Source organism: Theropithecus gelada, chromosome 7a (assembly GCF_003255815.1).
Source record: "Theropithecus gelada isolate Dixy chromosome 7a, Tgel_1.0, whole genome shotgun sequence".
NCBI lineage: Eukaryota > Metazoa > Chordata > Mammalia > Primates > Cercopithecidae > Theropithecus > Theropithecus gelada.
In genome coordinates, this window is record NC_037674.1 from 41606864 (window position 1) to 41631351 (window position 24488).

General features: G+C 49.7%; 1 protein-coding gene across 1 annotated transcript in view; it reads right to left on the reverse strand.

The window, feature by feature from the left end:
* MEGF11 (multiple EGF like domains 11) overlaps positions 1-24488 on the reverse strand; it is a 379169-nt gene that overhangs the window by 224287 nt on the left and 130394 nt on the right. The window contains exons 3-4 of the mRNA XM_025390189.1: positions 21082-21183; positions 15957-16057 (exon numbers count right to left, since the gene is read on the reverse strand). Of these exons, the coding sequence (XP_025245974.1) occupies positions 15957-16057; positions 21082-21183 (203 nt within the window). The remainder of the gene's footprint in view (positions 1-15956; positions 16058-21081; positions 21184-24488) is intronic.

Consider the following 24488-nt stretch of genomic DNA (forward strand, 5'->3'; position numbering starts at 1 on the left):
TAGCCATGTTGATGATAATGGAGGAGGAGAAGGAGGGAAAGAATAAGAGGAGGATGGGAGAGGAGAAGGCAAAGGAGGAACAAGAGGAAGAGGAGAATATTGTTATTTCTACTGCCAGCCGGTCAAGTAGGGGTGGTCAGGGGCTGGTGAGGACAAAGCCCTATCATATTCTCTTGTGGCACATGGGCTTCTACTCCTATTTTGTAGATGAGGAAAGAAACTCAGAGAGTAGAACGGCACATCGAAGTCTTTAGCTAGTTAAAGTGCAAGGCAGGGCTGCAACCCATGGTCCTTGAGCCTAAGCTAGAGCTGGACACTACAGCACAGACCCCCAGCCAGATGTGGGGCCCATTCTTTTAAACTTACAGTCCGGTGGATTTCACAGTCCTAGCTTTTTCTGCATCAGTGCCCTGGAAACCCAGCTCCACTGCTTCCTAGCTGTGGGCCCTTAGGCAGGTCATTTCACTCCTCTGAGTCTCGGCTGTACACAGGTAGAAAGTGACATGCATTACCGCAAAGTCACTGTAAGGATAAAATGAGATAACATGTGTGAAGGCCTGACACCAAAAATGGGAGCCCCTCCTTCGTCCCTCCCTCCCTTCGTGAAGGCAAATGTCCTCCAGGAAGGCCTTCATCTAGAATGTGCTCCACACACGGCTGATGGGTCCTAACAAGCTTCTCTATCTTGTCTGGAGTTACAGCTTTCGCAGTCTGTTCACTGTTAGCTCACCTTTCCCCTCTGCCCACCCCAGCCAAGCAGTTAAGTCTTTAGGAGTGACTGTGAAGGCCTGTGACAGCCTGTTTGGGGATGTAGTCTAGGAAGAAATGGCCCTGCCCTGGGAAAGCTTAGGAACCTCTTACCCACATGAAACTATGTATGTCTACCATCTAGAAACAAACCAAATGGCATTTCCAAGTATGTTTCATGATTCTTTTCTAATGACTTTGCCTCTCTTAGGTTCTTCCTCCAATTCATTAAGAATGGCAATTGCATTTTTCCATTTTAAACTTTTCCATTGGTCTTGGGTCTCATTAACTTTGCCCATTGACTTCAAAATGAGAAAAACCTCTGCTCTACAGTCACCATAATTTGAACTCATTTCACAGAAATTCAGAGCTGATCGGTCTTCTTACATTACAGATAAGAAGCTAAGACCCAAGGGTGGTAGAAGCCTGCATCCATTCACACAGCAAGATGATGGCTGAGCAGGTGAATTCCATCGCTGAAAGCCAGGTCGGGGCGCACATCTAATAGCATCATGGGGTTTTCAAGCCTGAAGGGCTTTGGTTTTGCTAGAGGTTTTGGTTTTGCTAGAGGCAAATCATGAGTTCTCTCAATCTGGGTTCAGTGGCCTCCTCCTCCTCCTCCTCCTTCTTGGAGCCAGAAGCCAGTGTGGGGGAGGCATCTCAGACAACAAATGCTGCTTAGTGCCCGGGTACTGCAGAAACCCCTCCAACCAAAACTGTCCCATCAGCCACCAGATGGCATTTGACTTTGGGGCTGAAGACCTCAGCTAGATTCAAATCTGGCAACCCACAGAGAATGTAGCCCCAAACCTGGATCTTGCCTCAGGGGTTTCCTGCAGAGATGCAATTAAAAAATGGGGAGCAAAGGAGAAGCATGTGCTCTGATTAGGAAAAACAAGGGCGGCCACTCCTACAAAGCCACAGGGCTCGTCCCAGCACTTGCACCTGCTCCTTGATTCTGGGGTCCAGATAGAAGGAGGCCCAAATAAAGGAAAGGAAAATGCAAGAAGAGGAGGGAGAGAGAGGCAGAAAAGGGAGAAGGAGGCCCTGCCTGGCCTCCCTTCTGCGAAGCCCAGCCCTGCCATGGTCCCCTCCCCAGCATTAATCCTCTAGTAATGCTTTGTGTAAGTCCATTGTGCAAGAAGAAGATTAAAAGGGACAGGCAGAACAAAGCATCGGTCTCCCTAACAAAGGCCCCTCCACTTAGTAAATTAGGAGTTCTTTCTACCTGACACACTTTTACAGGGAAATCTTCAATTACCATGTGCTGGCGGGGCAGGGCAACAAAAGGTCTGTCCGGTGACTTCATTCTCAAAGCCCCGAGCAGGCACTGAAATGGTTTTATGTAATAGAGATACTAATCTAGTCCATATAATTTTGAGAATCCTTTATGGAGGACTGAAGGGTGTTTGAGCCCTGCGGCTGTTTCAAAGAGAATTTCTGCAGCTTATGCATTTACCTTGCCAAAAGCTTAGCTGAGCAAACAGAGTCCTCTAAATCACACTTGCTGTTGATTTACTATCAGGTCTCTGCAGTTTGTTTGGTGGATGGAGCCTTGTGGATAAACAGAGGCCAAGGCTATAGTCCCTGCACCTGGCCACACCAAAGGGCTAGGGGCTGCCTTTAAGTTGCGGCCACTCTGGCTCCCAGATTTGGGAGTTTTCCTCTCTTTCCAGCCAGTGCAGGGTAAAGGCAACCAGAGGGGCAGTTCTCTGGCCAGGGGAGGGAGGAGGCCTCCCTGGCTTCTGCCCTTGGTTCCAGGTCTGCCTCCATTGTGGGAATGAGATTGATGGTGTAATTTGGCTCCCCTTCCCCACCCCATCAGGAGCAAAGAAGCGATTCTGGCTCCCTTGGTGACAATTCAGCACCAGTGACTGCTTTAAAAGGGAAAGGAGAGTCGGAAACAATGATGGGGAAGGTGACTCTCAGGAGAATCTAGGGAGAAGTGAAGGCACAGACTCTTCGAACATGCCAGCGTGCAATTATGCACTTAGCACATAGGTTACAGGGGGCTTTTTCATGGCAGACATGTAATATACACAGACAGCAAGTAATACATGCAGAACATACACGCGCACACACGTGTAGGGGCAAGCACTTTGCACACAGCAAAACCCAGCTCTCATTAATATACATGTGTGTATGCAATAATAAAAGCCATCACTTCCATAGCCCCTTCCACTTGCCTGGCACCATTCTGAGCTCTTTACATACCTTCGCTTACTTAATCTTCCCAATGATGCCACAAGGAAGGTACTATTGCTACCCTTTTTTATAAGTGAGTAAACTGAGGCACAGAGAAGCTAAGTAATTTGCCCAGAGTCACACAGGCAGTAGGCAGCAGTCTGGCTCTAGGGTCTATGCTGTTAACCTTGACATCAGCTGGTATAACATGCCTGCACAGACATCCCTCACGTGGACTGGGAGCGGCCTCCACACATGCAGACTCACAATCCTATATCCACCACATCGACACACAGCCAGACATCACAGCAGATATGCCCCTTCCTCAGAGGTCCAGACATCACATCTGCAGCATCAAATGAGGGATTCCAGTTCAACTAAGACAGACTAGGGTGAAAGATACTGAGAGGTAAAATATTAAAATATTCCTATTCTCACTGGTAAATGTAAATGGTTGCTTACCCTTCCAAGCCCCCACCTTTCTATCATCCAGAAACTACAGGGTTAACAGCCACAGAGGGGGCCTCCAGGACCTATTCCATTCCAACTTACTGATAGGGGTGCCAAGCCTATAGTTCAATGTTTCTATTCTTACCCCCAGGTATAGACAGGGAGGGGACGGTGGGATGTGTCCTGCAACAAGGGACCCTGCTCTCAGGCTCTCCACTGGGCTTGGCCACTGTCGGGTCAGCACAGAGTAGGGAGTGTCCAGCTTCCCAGCCAGTCCCCACCCCGCCTACTTGATGGACAGCTGAGCAAGGCTCTTGAAAGACAGGTCTCCAAAGACATTGAAGTGGCCACTGGGAGGCAGCGGGAGGCTCTGCGCTAGCATTGTCACCCTCACTGGGGCCACTCAGCAGCCCTCACTGAAGAGCAAGCGTTAGAGGAGATTTGAGGACCGGCATGCCCATTGTCCACAAAAGCCCATTAGCGGCCAGGAGGGAGGAAGGTGCTCAGCAAACCAGGAGGCACTGCCTGAGGAGCTCCGTCCTCCCACGTCCCTCCAGTCCTCCCACGTCCCTCCAGTCACTGCTGCCCGACATCCTGGAAGCTCAGTTCTAATCCAGAGGTGGCCTCCTGGGTTCTAAGACAGTAAGCTCAGTCCCCACAGAGCCCCAGAGCAGGGCTCCCAGACTCTTCACACACATGTGACATGGGTACAGATACCAGAACTCTGGGAGGAGCTTTGGGAACCTGAGGTCCTGGAGGGGAGGATAAAAGACGGGAGGGCCCTGAGCAGCCCTCAGACCAGGACCCTGTCTGAAGCAGGCCACCCTCCACTCTGGACTCTCAGGATCCTGCCCAGAGACTACTCCTTTGGGTGTCCCTTGAGGGTCCCCTGGAAAAGCCAGCCCAGGTATCCTCCTCGTCAACCAGACTGCACGTTCCAGTGCTGGGCACTACAGATACAGAGGGGTCCCACATTCTGGGCCCCCAGAAGCTCATGGCCCAGTGAGAGAAATGAAAACACATTGACAATGGGACCTGGAGTGAAAGGGGCTGCAATCAAGACAGGGCTGGGGAAGGAGGTGTTGAGTGGGGCTCCAGAGAATGTTAGGCTCTGCACTGAGTTTTCAAGGACCACTACGCAGAAACTACAAGAGCAGGACCGGGGGTTCAAGGAGGCGAGGGCAGCCTGCACAAAGCCCCAGGGAATGAGAGAATGTGGAGAACTCAGGCAGCTGAGTGGGACACAGAGGCTCAGCAGTCAGGTAATGGGACTTTGAGGAGCAAGACACCGAATAATGAGTCTCATGTGAAGGACCCTGGGGAACACATCTGGAGCGGGCAGCCCTGGACAGAGAAGAAGAAAATGTCAGAAAGCACGGCAGTGGGGCAAGGCAGGAGCAGAATGAATTGGAGGTGCCTCCAATTTTCCAGGGCTATTTTCTGAGCCTCTACTCTGTGCCTGGCACATCGTGACCCACTGTAGACTCTACAGTGATCTGTGTTGAGTGTATAGTTCCATTGAGGAGATAGAAATTTTAAAAATGTGTAGTCTATGCCAGGTAGTGATAGTGCAAAGCAAAAAAAACCAAAAAAAACAAAAAAAAAACCCGGCTAAGAGGGTATAGCAAGACATCAAGGAGGAGGCTGCCATTGCAGACGGGGTGGTCAGGGAAGACTCTCTGAAACACGGTATTTGAGTGAAATGAGGGACAGGCCATCTGGTGCCACGTGGCTATCTGGGGGAAAAGCATTCCGGGCAGAGGGAACAGGAACCTCCAAGGCTCCCTGTGTGCAGGAGGAGCCAGGAGGCCAGCGTGGGAGGCACAGAGTCAGCCGGGGCCAGGCCATGTGGGGCTTGCAGCATCAAGCAGCAAACGCCCAACAAGGACCAGACATCCAAGATATGAATTCAGAAGATCAAAAGGGCCGTCGGCAAGTTCCCGTAGAGAAACTGGCACTTAGACTGGGCACAGGGTAGCCACTTTATGGGCTTCAGCTGGCCCAGGAAAACCCAGGAAGAGAGCTTACATAAATGCCTGACTGCTTCTGACACAACCAAAGGCTTCCCTTCAGAGGCCGCCCGGTGCAGATGGCAGAGGCTTAATTACCGCCGCAGCTGGTGATTAAGAAGCAATGCCTCAATCCTCCCACAGCTGCCTCAGCACGAGGGGCCCTGCTGGCACTCACTGAGGGTGGAGGAAAGTCCTGCCAGGGAAAGCTAGAGCTTGGCCAGCAAAACCCAGCCGCCAGACCCCAGGTCTTCATTCCCTTGACCAAGTCCATAAGCACGGCCGTCCATGGCTCACCCGTCCCTGCATACCCCCCATAACTTGTCTTTCACCACCTTCACTGGTGGTCCATGCTGCTGCCCCCAGAACAACCCCTCCCTGACACCACCTCATGGCATTGCTTGCTACTTAAACCCCTTGATGACCTCATGAGATTGTCTGGGCAGTGTCCTGACCCCTCTGCTATCTCCCACCTCTCACCTTTGCTCACACTGCCCCTCTGCCAGACAAGGCCCTCCCTCACAAAAGTAAACCAAGAACAACAGCCAAGTTTTACTGAGCTCTTCACATGCCAGGCCCTCTACTAAATGCTTTATTTGTAGCAACTCATTGAATCTTCACAACAGCCTAAAGAGGTATGTACCCAGTGGAGCTCTATTTTACAGATGAGAAAGCTGAGATATGGAGAGGCAAAGCAATGTGCTTGGGGGCACACAGCTAGCAGAGGAAGTGAGTGGAGTCACTCTCAGGCCAGCTGAGTTCTGAAGCTCCGTCTTACCCGCTGCCCATCTCTTGTTCTCCTGGTGAATTCCTACTCATCTTTCAGACTCAGCTCAAAACTCACCTCCCTGAAGGGGTCTTCCTTGACCCCCTTTCCTTCCATCCCTAGATAAAGTTAGTTGCCTCTCCCTGAGAGGTCTCTCAGTATTTGGGGTATGAGTCTATTTCACTCACTCAATTCAGTGGTTGGTCAGTACTCAGCGCTGGACACTGTGTCTGGCCCTGGGGAAAGCCTTGCAGAGACTTGACCCCTCTGCTTCAGGAATTCACTTCTGAGGGGGAGAGATGGACAGGCACAGCAGCTTCACAACCAGAAGGACAAGGGTGCAGAGGGGCCTGGGGTGGCAGGGCCAAGGGAGAGACAGGATGGTGGGCACAGAGTACTTGTACCAACCACCGTGTGGCTCCCAAACAGGGGGAGTTTCAGGGAGGAACAGGAAGAATCCAAAATAGGCATTAACAGAAGGGCGAATCCAGAGAGACCACCAGGCATTGTGGGTGCCCAGACCATGAATTCGCTCTTTCAACAATTATTTATCGGCCGGGCGCGGTGGCTCAAGCCTGTAATCCCAGCACTTTGGGAGGCCGAGGCGGGTGGATCACGAGGTCAGGAGATCGAGACTATCCTGGCTAACATGGTGAAACCCCATCTCTACTAAAAATACAAAAAACTAGCCGGGCGTGGTGGCGGGCGCCTGTAGTCTCAGCTACTTGGGAGGCTGAGGCGGGAGAATGGCGTGAACCCGGGAGGCGGAGCTTGCAGTGAGCCGAGATCACGCCACTGCACTCCAGCCTGGGAGCACAGCGAGACTCCGTCTCAAAAAAAAAAAAAAAAAACAATTATTTATCGAGGGTCTGACAAGCACTAACAAGTGGACAAGGACAAATCTTTGGTAGTTACGTTTCTCATTGCAAATGAACTAACTGGCATCAGGGTTAAGCATCAGTATTTATGAGTTTGGTCAGTGTGAATCATCCCTTGGATCTCAGCTACTCTGAACATTCTAAGTCAATGTTCTAAGCCCACGGACTAGGGACCAGACCACAGTGGCTGCGTTCATTTTGACCACTGAGTGGGGCTCTGTCGGGGGTGGACGGGCAGCCATGCCTTCCTTGCCTCCCTATTTAAACTGTGCTCATCCTTCTGTGATGGCATCTCTCCTACTAGACCAATGTGCTTCTTATTCATCTCTGCATCCCCAGGACCCAGTAGTACCTGCAAGGCATAGACATCTAATAATAATAAATGGTGATGGATGGATGTTGTTCTAGGCAGCAAAGCTCAGCACCAGGTGTTGGTGACCCAAGGGAGTGGCGTCAGCACTGTTTCTGGTGATGGCAGCATGCAAGACTCCTTGGGGAGCCTCTTAGAGGGTCAGCAGTGAGTTCTTTTACCCAGCAGCTAGGGAGAGGCTGAGTTTCAGACAGGCCCCACCATGCTGCTTACACATACACCCTTTCCTCCATCCCCCATGCCCTCTTGGCACCTTAGCAAAAATTTGAGCTCCAACCAGTATAGCTTCAGTCCCCTCCTCCCCCTCCAAACCTCCTCCCCTGCCCTCTTGACTGACCCCACTTCTCTCTTCTGGCCACAGGTTTCTCCTACTCAAAGAAAACCCACTATAGGAGGGGAGAGTACAGGATTTGAAGTCACATCCATCTGAAATCTGGGCCAGCCGCTCATCCATGTGGACAAGTCACTTAGCCTCTCTGAGCTTCAGTGTTCTGTCCTGTAAAAGGGCAGTAACAACAATGCTCACTTCTCCAGTCTCCTGAGCAGGTGATATGCTGTAGGTGAAAGCGCCAGCTAAACCACCAGACATTACACAATTGTCATTATTATGGCTGAAAGTTAGCAATCACTCCAAGAAGGCATTGAATTAAACGTCACAGGGATTGGTTATAAAAGCCCCCATTCATGCTGCTATAAAGACACATGCACACGTATGTTCATTGCGGCACTATTCACAATAGCAAAGACTTGGAATCAACCCAAATGTCCATCAGTGACAGACTGGATTAAGCAAATGTGGCACATATACACCATGGAATACTATGCAGCCATAAAAAAGGATGAGTTTGTGTCCTTTGTAGGGACATGGATGCAGCTGGAAACCATCAGTCTCAGCAAACTATCGCAAGAACAGAAAACCAAACACCGCATGTTCTCACTCATAGGTGGGAACTGAACAATGAGATCACTTGGACTCTGGAAGGGGAACATCACACACTGGGGCCTATTATGGGGAGGGGGGAGAGGGGAGGGATGGCATTGGGAGTCATACCTGATGTAAATGACGAGTTGATGGGTGCAGCAGACCAACATGGCACAAGTATACATATGTAACAAAGCTGCACGTTGTGCACATGTACCCTAGAACTTAAAGTATAATAATAAAAATAAACAAAAGCCCCCATTCCACTCCTCTCTGTAAAACAGGGTCGGTTCCAGTGATAGGCAGAAAGTGCTAATGTAGCTCCTTATGCTGCAAAAGTGCCCCCAAAATATAATAAAAACATTTTTAAATGCATAGCTGAGCTCTAAGGAGAGCAAGGTAAATTTCCAAGTGTGGGGGAAAGCGGGAGTTTACAGGAGAGCAGAATGTGAGATGCTGAAGCCAAGGTAGCTCAGGGAACATCAGACCTGGCAACAGCCACCTCCTCCCACCCCCAGCGCAGGCCGGGAGCCAGGGACTTCACACCCACACAAGGGCAGACTTGGCCTTGGAAGTTGCCAGCTCCATGTAGGAGGGATTTGAACATGCTACCCACCAACCTAGAGATAAAGCAAGGTATTCTGGATGGAGAAAAGTCTCCCACAAGAAACGAAAAGCCAGGACAGGGGAATAGGCAGTGACTGCTGAATGGGTATGGGGTCTCCTTGAGGGGTGATTAGAGGTGATATTTGCACATCGTGAATATACTAAAGGCCACCGAATTGCACACTTTAAAATGATTTTATGGTATGTGAAATTCACATCAATTAAACAAACAAAAAAAAACACCCCAAGCCTTTACCAAACAGCATAAAATCCCAAACCAGGTTACCAAAGAGTGATCTTGAACCAGGGAAAACCATTAGAGTGCCCAACAAGAAAATGTAAAACTAACGTGTAGGGGGCCCTTGTATGATTCGGGGCATAAGAGAGGGAAAAAGGGCTAAATTAATAGAAAAAAAAAATACAACCTGTACAAGGAAACAATCTGCCATAATGGAGAATCAGCAGGCACCACGAACAGGAGAATTGATACTCTAGGAACTTGAGCTAATAGAACTAATCGCTCGAGATAAAACTATCTGAAAGAGACTATAAAAGAAATATGTTTAAAATAATTAAAGCAATAAAAGGAGGAATGGAATTCATAATGAAAGAATAGGACACGACAGAAAAAGCATAGCATATCCGAAAAAGAACCAATAGAACTCCTAGAAATGAAACATGAAACTGAAATTAAGACCACACCAGACAGGTTAATTAGCAGAACTACAGCATCTAATAAATGGATCTAAGGAAAATGTCCAAGGTGCAGCATGGAGAGATAAAGAGACTGAAAATGAGAACTTAGGAGAGACAGAAGATGAAATACGAGGATCCAACATATTGGAGCTCCAACAGGAGAAATTAAGAGAATGGAAGAAAGGAGATTTTTGAAGAGGTATGGTTGACAATTTTCTAGAATTGATGAAGGACATGAATCCTTAGCTCAAAGATGACGTATATCTCCGAGAAGCAAACAGTATAAAACAAACAAAAACCCCAAAAACTCCGCACCCAGACACATCCTAGGGAAACCGCAGGGCAGTGCAAGACAAAGTCCAGAACGTAATGGAACACCACTTCTCAAACTGCTGGAAGAAAATGACTGAAAGCCTAGAATGTCACAGGCAGCTTAACCATCATTCAAGAGCAAGGGCAAAATCAAAGCATAAGACAAATAAAGCACAGGAGCATTGGTCATTTACAGACCTTCCCTGAAAGAACTAAAGATCTTTCAAGAAGAATGAGGCTGAACCTAGGAGAGTGATGCAAGAAGAGATGATGAGCAAAGGAATTAGGAAACATAAGAATTCAATTATTTAAACAATAATTGTGCAAAGCAACAGCAATAATGAAACAGGAGTACCTAATTTGGCACAGAGTTGATGTGTTGAATTCACTGAATTAAATCTTACATTGCCTGCCCCCTGCCCAACCCCCCGCCAGAATCCTCTCCCCTCAACCAGAGTCCATCCGTGAGGCCAATCTCCCAGACCCTCAGCTGCTGGCTCCCTCAGCCGCCATGTACAGACCACCCCCTAGGACTGGCACAGTCCCTTTCCCTGGGACCAACCTATGCTCCCCAAGCCAGCCAGGCCCACCAGCTGCATACGTGCCTGGAGTTTCTGGTGAATCCCTCCACTTCTGGATTTCCTGAAAACCACACTGCAGAGGGTGGCCTCTGGAATTCCAAGCCACCACTGAAAGGCCAGAAGATTTCACCTGGAAGCTCGAGGGAGTTCATTTGCCATGGGGGAAACTATGTCGACCAAGAGGAAACAGGAGATGAGGGCTGGGCAGATAGACTCCCCATCCTTGCCCGCTGCAGTGAGGCATGCTTTCTCCCTGCTGCCCATCAGGAGAAGCCCTGAGTACTTCGGGGATGCACCTGCTGGGCCTCTTTGTAACAGATTCGCAAACAGAGTCAGTAAAGAAACCGTAGCCTCGTGGTTCTCAAATGTAGTTCCCAGTCCAGCAGGATCACCTGGGAACTTGTTAGAAACGCAAATTCTTGGGCCCCACCTCAAATCTTCTAAATCAGAGACTCTGGGACTGGGGCCCAGCGATCTGTGGTATAACAAGTTCCCCAGGTGATTCTGATTCGGCAGCTCACGTTTGAAAACTGCTGGAGTCAAGCACACAGAACCTGTCTCATATTGTTATTAAGTGCTTACCAAACACACATATGAATGAGTTGTGGTTTGTGAGCACCGTGGCCATCTGTATGGGACTTGTGATAGGAACTAATACTGCTCACTAAATGTTTCTGACCCTCTGCCTTCAAGACTAGCTAGAGCCCTTTTCTCTCTGCCACAGCAACTAGCAACATTCCGGAGAGTTGCTGCTCCATCAGCCTAGGTCCTGAGGCTGACGAGGAGCAGGCCTTAGCTAGCCCACGGTGGACACCTAATTTGGAGAAGAAATTAAACTTCACTGTTTCAAGCCACTGGGATTTGGACATTGTCTGTTACTGCAGCAAAACTCAGTACGCTCATAACTCAGTCCTGTGTCATCTGGTTTGATATAGCACTAATATTTTCAAAGAACAGAGCTTCCCAAAATGCCTCAAACTCTACCACGTAAGTGAAAGTCTGCTTCTCCAAGACATAAAACTAGCTCCATCTGCAGAGGCAAAAATGCCTCTGTCCTGAAAGAAGGAAGAAAGGGAAGCTTGGAGGGAGGGAGGAAGGCAGGCAGGCACTCTGCCCAGTGATCTCTAGGAAATATTTCATACCTGGTGACCAAAGTGGGCCAGGACTCAGCTGTGGCTGTAGATAATGGAAGCAGAAAGAGGTATGAGTTGGCCTGGGGCGGCTGGGAAGCTCTGGTAAGGATGGTTTCAGGAGGGCTCCCAGATGAGAATGGCAGTTCAAAGGCAGAGGACATTGTACAGCGAGGAGAAAAACAGTGCCCCCCTGCATCTGTATTGAGCCCTGTGCTTTGCAGGACACTCTGGGTCCCTGTTCCATCTCTTGCTCCTTCCACACACAAGGATGGTCCGTCCTATGTCACAGCTGCTCCACAGAGGCAAAGGACTGACCCAAGATTGCACAGCAAGTTGGTGGCTGAGTCAGCCAAGGCTTTCACACCTGGGCCTGCTCCTTGTCAGCCTGCAAGAAACAAGGCTCCCAGAAGGTGACTCTGGAGGGAGGATGACATCCTCCTGCCCCTGCCCAGGGCACAGGTGATGTTCTCATGCAGGATCCAGAGAACTCTCGGCATCCGATGGTTCTCACCAGGTTCTGGTGAAGTTGGAGGTTCTCTGGCTGCTGAGCGATGGGGAGGGAGACGCTGGGGGTCAGGGCTGCAGGCACCAGCTCCTGATTATCCCAGGCTCACAAGCTTCCCATCTGTCCCCCAGTGCCCTGGTGTCATTCTTCACCCTCTCACTACCACGTCGCCCTCTCACAAGCTCCCTCACCCTGGGGTCTCCATTCTCTCATGGGCAAGTGACAAAGCCCAAAGCCCATGTGTGGCCAGTTGGTGCCCCCTCCCTTTCCTCCCATCACATTAAACAGGAACAGGAGGATGCTGGTAACAGCTGACACCTGCCTCTCCAGATTTCCTATGTTAAAGTCTCAAGCTGCAGCACCTGAGACACACCCTTATTTGGAGATAGGGTCTTAAAAGGTAATCAAGTTAAAATGAGGTCATTAGAGTGAGCTGTAATCCACTATGACATGTGTGCTCATAACAAGGAAATGTGAAGCCATGGGAAGAACACCATGTGACAATCAGAGTCCTGCTGTTGCAGCCAGGAAACTACCAGAAGCAGGGAGAGAGGCTGAAACAGACCCTTCGCTCAGCCCAGAAGGAAGCAGCCCTGCCAACACCCGGATCTCAGACTTCTGAGCCCCAGAACTGTGAGACAATAAACCCCTGTTGGTGAAGCCGCCCAGCCTGTGGTACTTTGTAACAGCCACCCTAGGCAATCGACACACCCAACCCAGCCACCTGCACCTCCTGCTGCAGCCCAGGTCTGCCCTCCGGGGTCTGGCCAGCCTCCTCACTGCCCACCTCCATGCCTTTGCTGATGGGGTTCCCTCTCCCACCCACCCCTGGACGGCGTCATTGCATCCCTTAAGATGGAGCTCAACGCCCCATGAAGCAGGTGGCAGCATTCTCTCCTGCCGCGCTCGACTGTCTCTTTCTAGCCTTTTGCACATCCAGTCTCTGGGCTGTTATGGAATGATTTTGCTGAGTGTTAGTCCCGCCTTCCCATCATGAAGGTAGATTCCACAAGGGCAGGGGCTGTTCATATTTCTAACTCTTCTATCTTGCAGCACAGCACTGTGGGTGGGCTATAGTAGGTGCTTAATAAATACTGGATTGAAACACCTTTCTAGTATACCCTGTAGCATACTCTAAGTCCCCTCCTTTGACTAGACTGCAAACTCCTCGAGGGCAGCAACGGTCTATCATCTGTATCTATGCCCCTGCATCTTGCGTAGCAGGAAGTAACAATACATGCTGCATGGGTAACGTGAACATGTGGCAGAAATTACTTACCATGCAACAAAGACCCTGTAAGGGTTTCAAGGGATCCATGAACCCAATGAACTTGTGTGCAAAGGACTTCGTGTGTTGGTATGTTCATATAGGTACTATGCGTTTTCCCAGGGACAGGGTCCATGGGCCTCTTTGAGCAACTGAAAGCCAAGACTAAAACAATGTGGAGCACCAATGCCATGGAGGAGGGAACTGACATTTACTCAACCCCACTCTGTGCCTGGTGAGTGCAGGTGTTACTGCTGCCATTTTACATGAATGAAAACTGAGGTTCAGAGAGGTAAAGCCTTGCCCGGGTTCATGAAGAGACGAGCAAGCCTGCCCAAGCCATCCAAGTGCAGAGACTCTGAAGCCAGACAGCCTGGATTCAAATCCAAGTTCTGCCATTTTCCAGATGTGTGATCTTGGGCAAGTTACAGAAGCTCTGTGACTCAGTTTCCCCACCTGTCAAATGAGAGGAATAAGGACACCTACCTCACAGGGCTGCTGGGAGCAGTAGATGGATCAGTGTATGTAAAGTGATCAGAATGGTGCCTGGCATGTGGCGGGTGCTGGGAAGGTGAAGATAAAGAGGAAGAAGCTGGCAGTGGCAGGGCAAGGACCAAACCCAGAACCCTGTGATTCAGTGTCATCACTACCAGCACCCAGGATGCCCCACATCCCATCTCCCCGCCAGAACTCTCCTGTGCCCTCCTAGGAGAAGTCTTCCATTCTAAAAAGTGGCTTTTTGAGCTTGAGTTCCTGGTGGACCGTCCTAGGGTCACCTGGCCAGAAGGCAGTGCCCAGTGGTTACATAAGGAGTAGGTCGGAAGGTATAAACTGCCCTTGCCAGTCAGTAAGACTGGGCCTCCTGTGCAATCAGGACACTTAGCACTTCTGCCCTGCTCTTCATTTTCCAAGAGCTTTGCCACCGTTCACTAATGGAAATTAGAAAGGAAATGTGCTCATCCATTCCTGGAGCTCTGTGCTGACGTCCAAACTCCCTTCATAATTTCCCTGAGTCCATCACTGTGCCCTGAGCTTGGGCAAGCCGCTTACATCTGTCTCTGAAGCTTTGTGAGTCCCGTGTCCTGCCCCTGGCCTGGTTTCACACTACTCCATGCAGACAGAGCAGCAGCAGGAAAGCCTTAGTCCTGATATCGCATCTACACCTGGGTCTCGGTTACCCCATCCCAGGTGAGGTGCTGACCAAGGCCTCGTCCTAGCTCAGTCCTCTGCCCTAGTCCTGAGAAACGGCCTTTTAGGTGAACTGCTTTGTATCTTTCCTACAAAACCATTACTACTGAACCCATTGGAGGGTATATTTTTCATTCATTCTTGTAATGCAATTAGAATTGAGTTTCTCCAGCATTGGGGGAGATGTTAACAACAGTAGGGGAAAATTGTCATTTTATTCCCAACATCAACACACCCACTCTGCCCAAATTTTCCCTCTGGTGCGAACTCTCTCTACCCACTCAAATGGCAAAGAGAATACTAACAAGGAAAATCGCTCTCCAAATGAAGAGACAGAAGCTTTGGGGGTGGAATCTCTTCTCAGTCATTAAATGAGGGCCTCCCGGCTCCTCTGACACGCTCCTGCAGTAGAGGGAACCTTCCAAGGCCCGCTGGAAAGTCCACTGGCCCCAGTTCACTGGGTCAGAGGTAAGTGGGGAAAGAGTCCCTTAGAACCCAACAGGGTCCCTACAATCATTCTCCCAGAGAGATTAAGTGACTTGCCCAAAGCCTCATAGCTAGGAAGCCCAGATCTACAGGCTCCTGCTCCGGGGTGCCTCCACTGCACCACACTGCTCTTCTCCCAGAGGGCCTGCCGCTGCCAGCAACTCAGCTCTTGCCTTTCTTAGGGGACACTAAGGCTTGCATTTTCTGAGCTGCTCTAGACAAATAGGAAAAGAGGCAATGTTTGTCTTTCATACACCCACCTCTTCTCCAATGTCCCCCAAATCCTTTTTGGAAATCCTCCTAGCTCCCAGAACCACTCCCTCATGGTCCACCTCACCTTTGCCCCCATCCTTTCCTTACTGTGGTTTTGACATCCAACAACCCAGCCTTCCTTCCTCTCTTTCCCATTTCTACCCATCCAACTGTCCATCTACATACCCATCCATCTCTCCTTCCATCCAGCAAAGCTGCCTTGAGCACCTGTACACCTTAACCCTGTGCCAGGCACCCAGCACTTCTTCTGCCTTGCTCCTCAGAGTGCCCACTCCAGAAGGAGCCACTTCTCCCCTATCCCCCATCAAGGCCTTGAACTGACGGACTTCCATCCACCCTGTAAGGAGGTTCATCTGATGGCCCAACCCTTGCTACTGAATTTGCACCAAACTCATTATTCCTTCTGAGCACTGGCAGCAGGCAGGGACTTCTGGAGCCGTGTGGCCGAGGACTGCTGCCTAGGGACCATGGATATCAGCCCCACCTCCCCTCCCCTCCTTTCCCCTCCCCTCCTTTCCCCTCCCCTCCTTTCCCCTCTCCTCCCTTTCCCACTGAGGCCAGAACAGCAGCAGCCCCTACGTACGTATGCAGAAGTCTCCGTTCTCATAGTAGCCAGGGCAGCACTGGGACCTCCGCCGGTACATGGTCCGGAGGCCTCTCCGATACGCCGTCTTATAACTGATCCTAAGGCACGAAGGAGAAAGCCACTTGAAAGTATTGAAAATCAATTACTCCTGTTTAGAATGATATTTGTGTTAAGCTATATTGAGGATGCCATTCAATAATTACTTTAAAATGCATGGTGGCTTCAAATATGAAGGAACACAATAAAAAAATCGATAGTGGGATTTGGGCTGTTGTGATGCAGAATGGATTACTAACACGGCACTTACTAAACCTGCTGACTTTTCCCCAGTTACTTCTAAATAGAAGGGCTGCAGAAGATACTTTCTGGAGTGACATTGTGGAGGGCAACCATGAACTTCTCCTTAGTTCCTTAAAACACCCAGATTCTGGGCTTGAGGAGCCCATGCGGTGACCCGGATAGGAGTCAGGCCCTGAGGGTTTCTGTGCCCGCCCCCTCCCACCCCTCTAACAAGCCAGACTGCTCACAGCCCCCTGAGTATTGGTCCCCCCACTGAAAGAACAGAGGCAGAGTCAGCAAAAGGACCCTCTGAGTCCAGCTCAGTCCCAGAAAGTAGATTAATCTCCCCCACGCCAAAATAACACCTCCAGGAGAGGAGCCTCGCATGCCATCCCTGGGAAGGCCCTGAACCGACCCCTCGCCCTGCAAAGGAAGAAGCTGAGGCCCATGGAGCCGCAGCACTGGGAGTCAGACTCGTGGGTTCCAGACCTTATGCTGACACAAGTGTTAAGATTTAGCCCCGTGCCAGAGAGACTATGAGCAACATCTCATTCCGTTCCCTGCGGAGGCACCATTACTATCCCCCTTTATTTTATTTATTTCCCTTTTAGAGCTTTTATTCTTATTTTTTGTATGTTCCCCTCAACTCCCCACCCTTTGTTTTATGAATAAGAAAACTAAAATTAGTGACGTTAGTGACCAGCACAGCTAATCAGGGTCAGAACCAGGATTCAAACCTAGCTCACTCCAATTTCAAAGCTGCTAGGCTTAACCTACTGCCCTCTACCAGCTTTCACAGGGTAGATTGTGGCTATACAGATGGCCACAGTGAAGGAGTAAGTAAAAAGAAATACTGAATCTTTAGAAGGAAATCAAAATGGGGTATCCATAGGCAAAGCCCCTTCTTCACGTGGAGAGTCAAAGTGGAAGAGATTTGAAGTGGCCACTAGAGGCTAGAGAGAGGAAGTGACCTGCTCAAGGTTATGGAGCGGAACTTGGACCCGACCCAAAGTCCTTGGGCCTTGAAGCCAGACCTCTTTCCACTTTTCCATCAGCACCTAAGTGGAGCTTGCCCTGTGGACTCTTCCTCAGCAGCACAGCAGAGGGTCTGGTCATCAGAGACGTCTATAGGCTGTGTTCCATGGAGGGCCAGGATGGCTTGGGAAGAGAGTCCTATAATACAGTCTGGGACAACCTTCCCACACCTTAAAGCCCCGACTTCGTAACAAATGATAGTGCAGAACTCTGGGGAAATCTGTGATATTTGGGAATGTCATAAGCTAAGGTCATTCAACTTTGTCAAAAACCCATAATGGAAGGAAAGCTGGCCTCAAAGCAAAGCTACGTCCCCAGCACAGAAGGCAGCTCCCGGCAGTTTCAGGGGTTGTACAAGCCTCTCAGGTAAAGAATGACTCAGAATCAACTCAGGGGTCATCCAGCCTGTTCTCCCCACCAAACAGGATTACCCCCAAGCCCCCCAGTGCGGGGTGGTCTGGGCTTCATTAAAGCCCCTCAGGAGAGAGTTGCCACCCATTGTTTCTGGCTCACCCATCTTTCTTTGTCCCTGTGAAGGTTGCAAAGGCAAGAGAGGGAAGCAAGGCCAGGTGCCAGGCTGCTCTCAGGGGAAGGATGCTGAATTAAAACATGCCATTCCACCCCAAAGCAGACGGAGGGTGCAGCTGTTAGCATGCACACTCTAGGTCGTCAGGAAAGCTGCAGGTGACTCAATAATTTAGCAAAAGAATTCATGTTCTAGGAATACAGTCTATTTTAATAAGCAGCCACCACCTTAGTGGTGATGGATGGCAGCCCTAGCCTCCAAGTACCCCAAAGGGCCACACCTCTGAGCAAACTTGGCTCTCACACTGGGCCTGCCAGGGCTTCGGGAGAAGCAACACTACTATTTCTGCCTCTGCCTTTGACCAGGCCCTCGAGCAGCCAACTCTGGCAAAACTAGTGGGGTGAACGAGGGCATTTAGTCCCACCTCCTCATTCCACAGTCCCACCTCCTCATTCCACAGTCAAATGCTAGAGGAGGGGGATACAGTAATAGCTGAGTAGCCCCTATTGGACCACCTTTCTGCAAATAGCAGCTATAAAATCTAGGGGAAAATATACAAAACAACTACCTGAAGGCACTTGGGGGAGGACAAAAGCAGGCGGATACTGGAGGCAAGTGGACATTTGAGAGAAGGGAATGGTGCTGAGAGATTTAGCACAACAATACTCTGGGCAACTAAAATTCAGATAGAAAACACACAACCTTGCTCGTTTGAAGAACCACAGGCCAAGTCCAGGGTGGACCCAGCATACCTGCTGGGTATGCAGGTGGGGAAATCTGTGATATTTGGGAATGTCGTAAGCTAAGGTCATTCAACTTTGTCAAAAACCCATAATGGAAGGAAAGCTGGCCTCAGAGTAAAGCTGCTGCCCCAGCACAGAAGGCAGCTCCCGGCAGTTTCAGGGGTTATATAAGCCTCTCAGGTAAAGAATGACTTGGAATCAACTCAGAGGTCATCCAGCCTGTTCTCCCCATCAAACGGGATTATCCCCAAGCCCACCAGTGGGGGGTGGTCTGGGCTTCATTAAAGCCCCTCAGGAGAGAGTGAAAGGGGAACCTTAGAAAGGGAGAGCCACAAAGAGGGAGCCCCAAAATCTTTGTAAAAATCCCTGCCCAAGTGTCTGACCACTGATTTATCCTTATGGAGGGCATATTCCAAGCAGCCTAGCTAAGGCTAAAAATATTAAATTTTCAGAGTTTGGAATTTGTGTTTAGCCAAGTAACCAGGCCGCCAAAACAAACAACAACAAATTAATATTATCTGGAGGAACATAACAGAATCTGGTCTCCACAACATGTCATTCATAATACTCAGAATACAATCCAAGATTACTAGGCATATAAAGAAACACACTGGCCACGCGCAGTGGCTCATGCCTGTAATCCCAGAACTTTGGGAGGCCGAGGCATGGATCACAAGGTCAGGAGTTCGAGACCAGCCTGGCCAATATGGTGAAACCCCATCTCTACTAAAAATACAAAAATTAGAAGGGCGTGGTGGTGGGCGCCTGTAATCCCAGCTACTTGGGAGGCTGAGGCAGGAGAATTGCTTGAACCCGGGAGGCAGAGGTTGCAGTGAGCCGAGATTACGCCACTGCACTCCAGCCTGGGCAAGAGAGTGGGACTCCGTCTAAAAAAAAAAAAAAAAAGAAACACACTACCCATGCAGAAAAAAAAAAAAAGCAATCAATGAAGACCAACCCTGAGATGACCCAGATGTTGGAATTAGCAGGTAAGAATTTTAAAGCAGCAAGTATAGCTCTGCTCAAAGTCTCACAGCCAGTTAGCAGCAAAACCTCAAAGAAAACCAGGACTTTGGCTTCTCAGCACAGAACAAGTTTTCTCATCCATGTTGCTGCCCAGTATGATTCCTGAATTATCCTCAAAGAGGAACTGGGTTCATAGGAGAAAGCAAAGGAGAAATCGAGAATCAATAGATATTCAGCAACTAGCAAAAGGGCCCACCCTGGGGTCTCTCCCTTACTTCCTTATTTATCCTTCAACAGCTAGTCTCTCACCCTTCAAATAGTGTCGCTTCACATGTGGCTAATATGTCACACTTTCCTCCATTTTCCCCTGTATTTTTTCGAAGTAATTTTCACATTCCTGACCTCCCTGGACACTGCAGGGTAGGTAGAACAAGGCTTATTAGGGTTTTTTTGTTTTTTTGTTTTTTTGTTTTTTTTTGACAGAGTCTTGCTTTGTCACCCAGGCTGGAGTGGCATGATCTCGGCTCACTGCAAGCTCCGCCTCCCAGGTTCATGCCATTCTCCTGCCTCAGCCTCCCTAGTAGCTGGGACTACAGGCACCCACCACCACGCCTAACTAATTTTTTATATTTTTAGTAAAGACAGGGTTTCACCGTGTTAGCCGGGATGGTCTCGATCTCCTGACCTTGTCATCCGCTCACCTCAGCCTCCCAAAGTGCTGGGATTATAGGCGTGAGCCACCACGCCTGGCCGGATTATTAAGTTTGATGAGTACACTGGGAATCCCAAAATAAAGTGTCTTTCTCAGGGTCATCCCTTAAAGCATGTTGTTTCTTCCTTCCTCTTGCCTTTCCCTGAGTGACATGATAACATATGATCTGCAGGAGGGCTGCAGACAAGGGTGCAGGACTGCCATGTGCAGTTGTTCATGTTGAGCACTGCTAAGGGAAGCCTGGCCAAGGTTCTGTGAGGTTGCTGAATTCTAGCCTGCACTCCCTTCTTCAAGCTGGATGCCCTGATATGGGACTACATCTGCTCAGGGCAGGGGACTCTCTTAGGTTGAGTTTTCCCCCAAATGCAGACTCTGAGAAAAGGATTCAAGAACAAGTAGTTTATTTTGGAGGCAATCCTAGGAAGTACTGGTAGGAGGATAGAAAAGTGAGACAGGGAAGTAAAGGCAGCCAATCTACGGTATATTATTGAGCAGGTTACTTCTATGGGCAACTGGAGACTTCTAGGATACATGTAGAACCTGGCTAAGAGATGTTTCTGCCATCCCAAGAGTGAGGCAGTTGGGGTAGTTATCTACCAACTCCCTATCTCCCCATCCCTGGTTGAGGGATGCCCTCAAAAGCATTAACTCTCCAGCACTTCTGGCCTGTCCTACCCACAAGCTCTTTTGGCCAGAAAGAAGCCATCAGCAGAGCATCTTGGGTGGATGGCTTGGGTGGATGGTTCAGAGTGGAGGCGCATGACAGCATCTGCTCCAATGGCCTTTTTCTATCTTGCACAGAGGCAAGCCCTGAGAGCCCAGTGACTTTTCCCTGCCCTGTCATCTGAGAGAGGTACTCACCGGTGCCTGGTGCACTTGAACCAGTTGAGGATGTCTGTGCATCGTGTGTAATAGATCTGATCGAAGGGGTGTGCATACGATTCCTGGACAGTCACAGCGTAGCTGAGAACCAGATGGGAGATGGGAGCCATGATTAGCGCTTGGGAAGTTGAGCTGATATTCTGCGGGGCATCTGAGCCCACAGCCCTGAGGCCAAGCTCCACAGCCAAGTGTCCGGAGGCTCTGACCTCCCCACTCCCAACTATCCTCCCCCTTCCCTGAATGCCCTCATATTCCAGCCTCACCGACCCCAGGTTGGCCCCAGGACATATCCCTTATGGACCTTCGGCCCAGATCATTTTCTAAAATTCAAGTTCATTTGTTCATTTAACAGAGAATGAATAAAGAAGCAGGGGGTAGTTTTCTTCTATGTGGCTCTGGAAGGCAGAGCCAACAAGTTTAAAAATACTTTATGTGTTTGTTCATATCTTTATGGTTTTCAAAGAGCATGTTTGGAAGCTGGACTTTGCAGCAACTCTGTGAAGTAAGTGGCCCCATTTCGTAGAGGAAGAAACTAAGGCTCAGAGAAAAGTGACTTGCCCAGCCCACACTGCAGTATCAATAGGCGCTAACATTTATTGAGCACCCTGTGTCAAGTGTTTTAATACATTTTATTCCTCACAATCTTAGGTAGGCGGAATTGTTCTCACTTTACAGACTAGGAAACTGAGCATCGGGGGCACACGTGGCTTCCACAAGCTCCCCCAGTTACCTTCTACTCTATTCTGCCTCTAGTATAGCTGGGGGTACATTGAGGATATGTCCCTGATAGAAGTGGTTTCTTGTCATCCTGCCTGTTAGCTGTAAACCTGGACCAGCAGGTGGAAGCCACAGGGAAGCAGATCTCAGCTTAACCAAAATAAGCCTTTCTACCTGCCGGCCCCTGGCAGGGGGTTGCATGAAATGGCATTCAAGCCAGGATGCTGAAGTGAGGACTCACGTTTCCTAAACAGGCTGGAGAGAGGACCTCAGCTGAGATCTAAGGAATTAATTTCTATGTAGGTTGGTATTATTCAGTGTTTTTCCCAGAAGGCTCACTGACCTGGGCCAGATGGCCGGGTCCAGGCTGTAAAAGCACGTCTGCCTCGCCTGAGGAAACTGCATTGGTTAACTTGCAAGGGGGCTGGGCAGGCCAGCTCCCCAAGTGGGTCCACAGTAGGCTCTCTGATGCCTGAAAAGTCAAAGGTCTGGCATCCAGAAGGAGGAGGCCAGAAGCAGTCAACAATGCTCAGAGGCCTGGATGGTGGGAAATTCTGTTTCTCTGAAGCACTGGGGATGTAAGGAGGGCTCTTGGTGTGCCCCCACTAGCTGGCATACCTGAGATGTGCCTCAGAGGCACACATCTAGGAAAAAACAGCCCAAACCCTGTTTTATCTCCAGGCTTGGGGAAACTGAGGCAACTCGCCCCTCACCCCGGCCACCCAGAGTCCTCTTCCAACTCTGGGATCGCATGATTCTTTGCTCTAACACATCTCCTGAATACCTCACTCAGAGCAAGAGGATGAATGGGGAGCGTGCACGGGCCCTGGAATCCAAACACGGCAGCAGGAGAAGGGGCAAGTTTGAAGCCTGTTGCCTGTTAGCAGCATGCCCTTAGATGTGTTATTTGATTCATATAAGCCTCTGTTTTCTCACCTGTAAGTCTAACCAGGTTGTGTGGTTATTGTGAGGATTAAAGGAGGACAGTAATATTTTCTATCTCTCAGGGCAGTGGGAAAATAAAACAAGATACACTATACATGTAACATGCTTAAACAGTAAGTGTTTAATAGATGTTGACAGGCAATGATTCACCTCTCGTGCTAGGCACTGAGGGATCTTTCCTCCCTGACCAATGTTGGGGAGAGAAGGAGCAAGACCAGCACACAGAATGGATTCCCCACCTTTGTTATGCACTTGGGGGTCCAGCCTCCCTTTTCGGCCGTAACATAGACCTTGGATGCCCAGAGAGAAGCTCAGCAGGGGGCTGGAGGGGGCAGTCACGGGGCAGGGACTGGGCTCTGCAGGATGCCCTGGGCTGAACGAGTCTGGCAACGATGCCTTGCACCAACTCCAGGTTCTCTGACCTGAAGTGTGTGCCCCTGGTTTCATGGCTGGGTGGCTTAACACTGCTCATGTGCCAACATGCTAATGAGGGGCCAGATTAATCTTGGAGAGCCAGGCTTTACTAGCCGGGAGAGGTCGTTACACTGGGTTTTATGGTGGAGGGGCATAATTAATGAGGAGCCGCCAGAAGCACTAATCCAGCTGAGAAATTCTCCCTAAGCGATCTCCAGGGACCACGGTGTGTTTCTGGAACAACACAGGCTAGATCCATCCACACATAACTTACAACGGAGCTCAGCTGGAAAGACTGAGAAGAAGAAAGCACCTGGTGTCACCAGGCATCACCCACAGGGCTTCCCCCTTGGGGCCGGAGAAACCCAGAGAGTCCCCAGACCTCATTCTGGCTGTTAGGTTTCACTCCTTGTCTTCCTATCCGGGCTGTAACCTTGGCTGATAGCCTAAGAAGCCTGAAATGCCAGCTCAGTTCGGCTCAGTTCAGAATATTTTCACATTCCAAATGTATTCATGTTGGGCAGGTGTAGAAAATTAGTGAGTACAAATGGGGCTCAGACAGAGAGAGAAGTCAGAGGGGGCCCTCCCCGTGGGGGACGCTCCCTGGAAGAGAGGGACTCCAGATAGAGCCACTGGGGCAGGCAGAGGTGAGCAGCTGCAAAAGAGGCACTCGAGAGGCTGTGATGCAGCACAGACGGTAGCAGGAAGCAGCTGTGTCTTAACAGGACCAGAGAGATGAAAGGGGTCCTCTGAGGCTGGAGTCCAAAACCCACAGAATAACGTGGGGCTCTTCCCAATACCTCTCTGACCCACCGGGAAATAAAGGTTTAAACTCACCAAAGCCAGAATGGGCAAGGGGCCTGAGTAACCTCAGAATCACGTAGAATGCTTATGAAAAATGCACTATTGAATCAGCATCTCGGGGAAAGGCCCCAGGAGACTTTTTCATATGCACCTCCCATGAGTCTGATGTGCACTAAAGTCCATGATAACCAGTTCCTGCAAAGCCACAGTTGTCAACAAGAAAAGACAGCAACTGACACTTGTGGTCCTCAAAGCACTTTCGTGGAACTGCTGCCCTTGATCCTCCAATGAGCCTGTGAGGCAAGGATAATGCTTCTCCCTACTTTACAGAGGTGGAAGTAGGCGCAGAGCCGTTCAGAGACTTCCCCAGAGTCACACAGCTTATAGGTGGAAAAATCCAGATCAGAATGAACTGAGGTCTTCTCATCACGGATCTTGTTTTCTTCCCACTTCACCAAAAACAGGCACACCACAGTACTGCCTTTTGCTCCATCCTCAACTTTGTT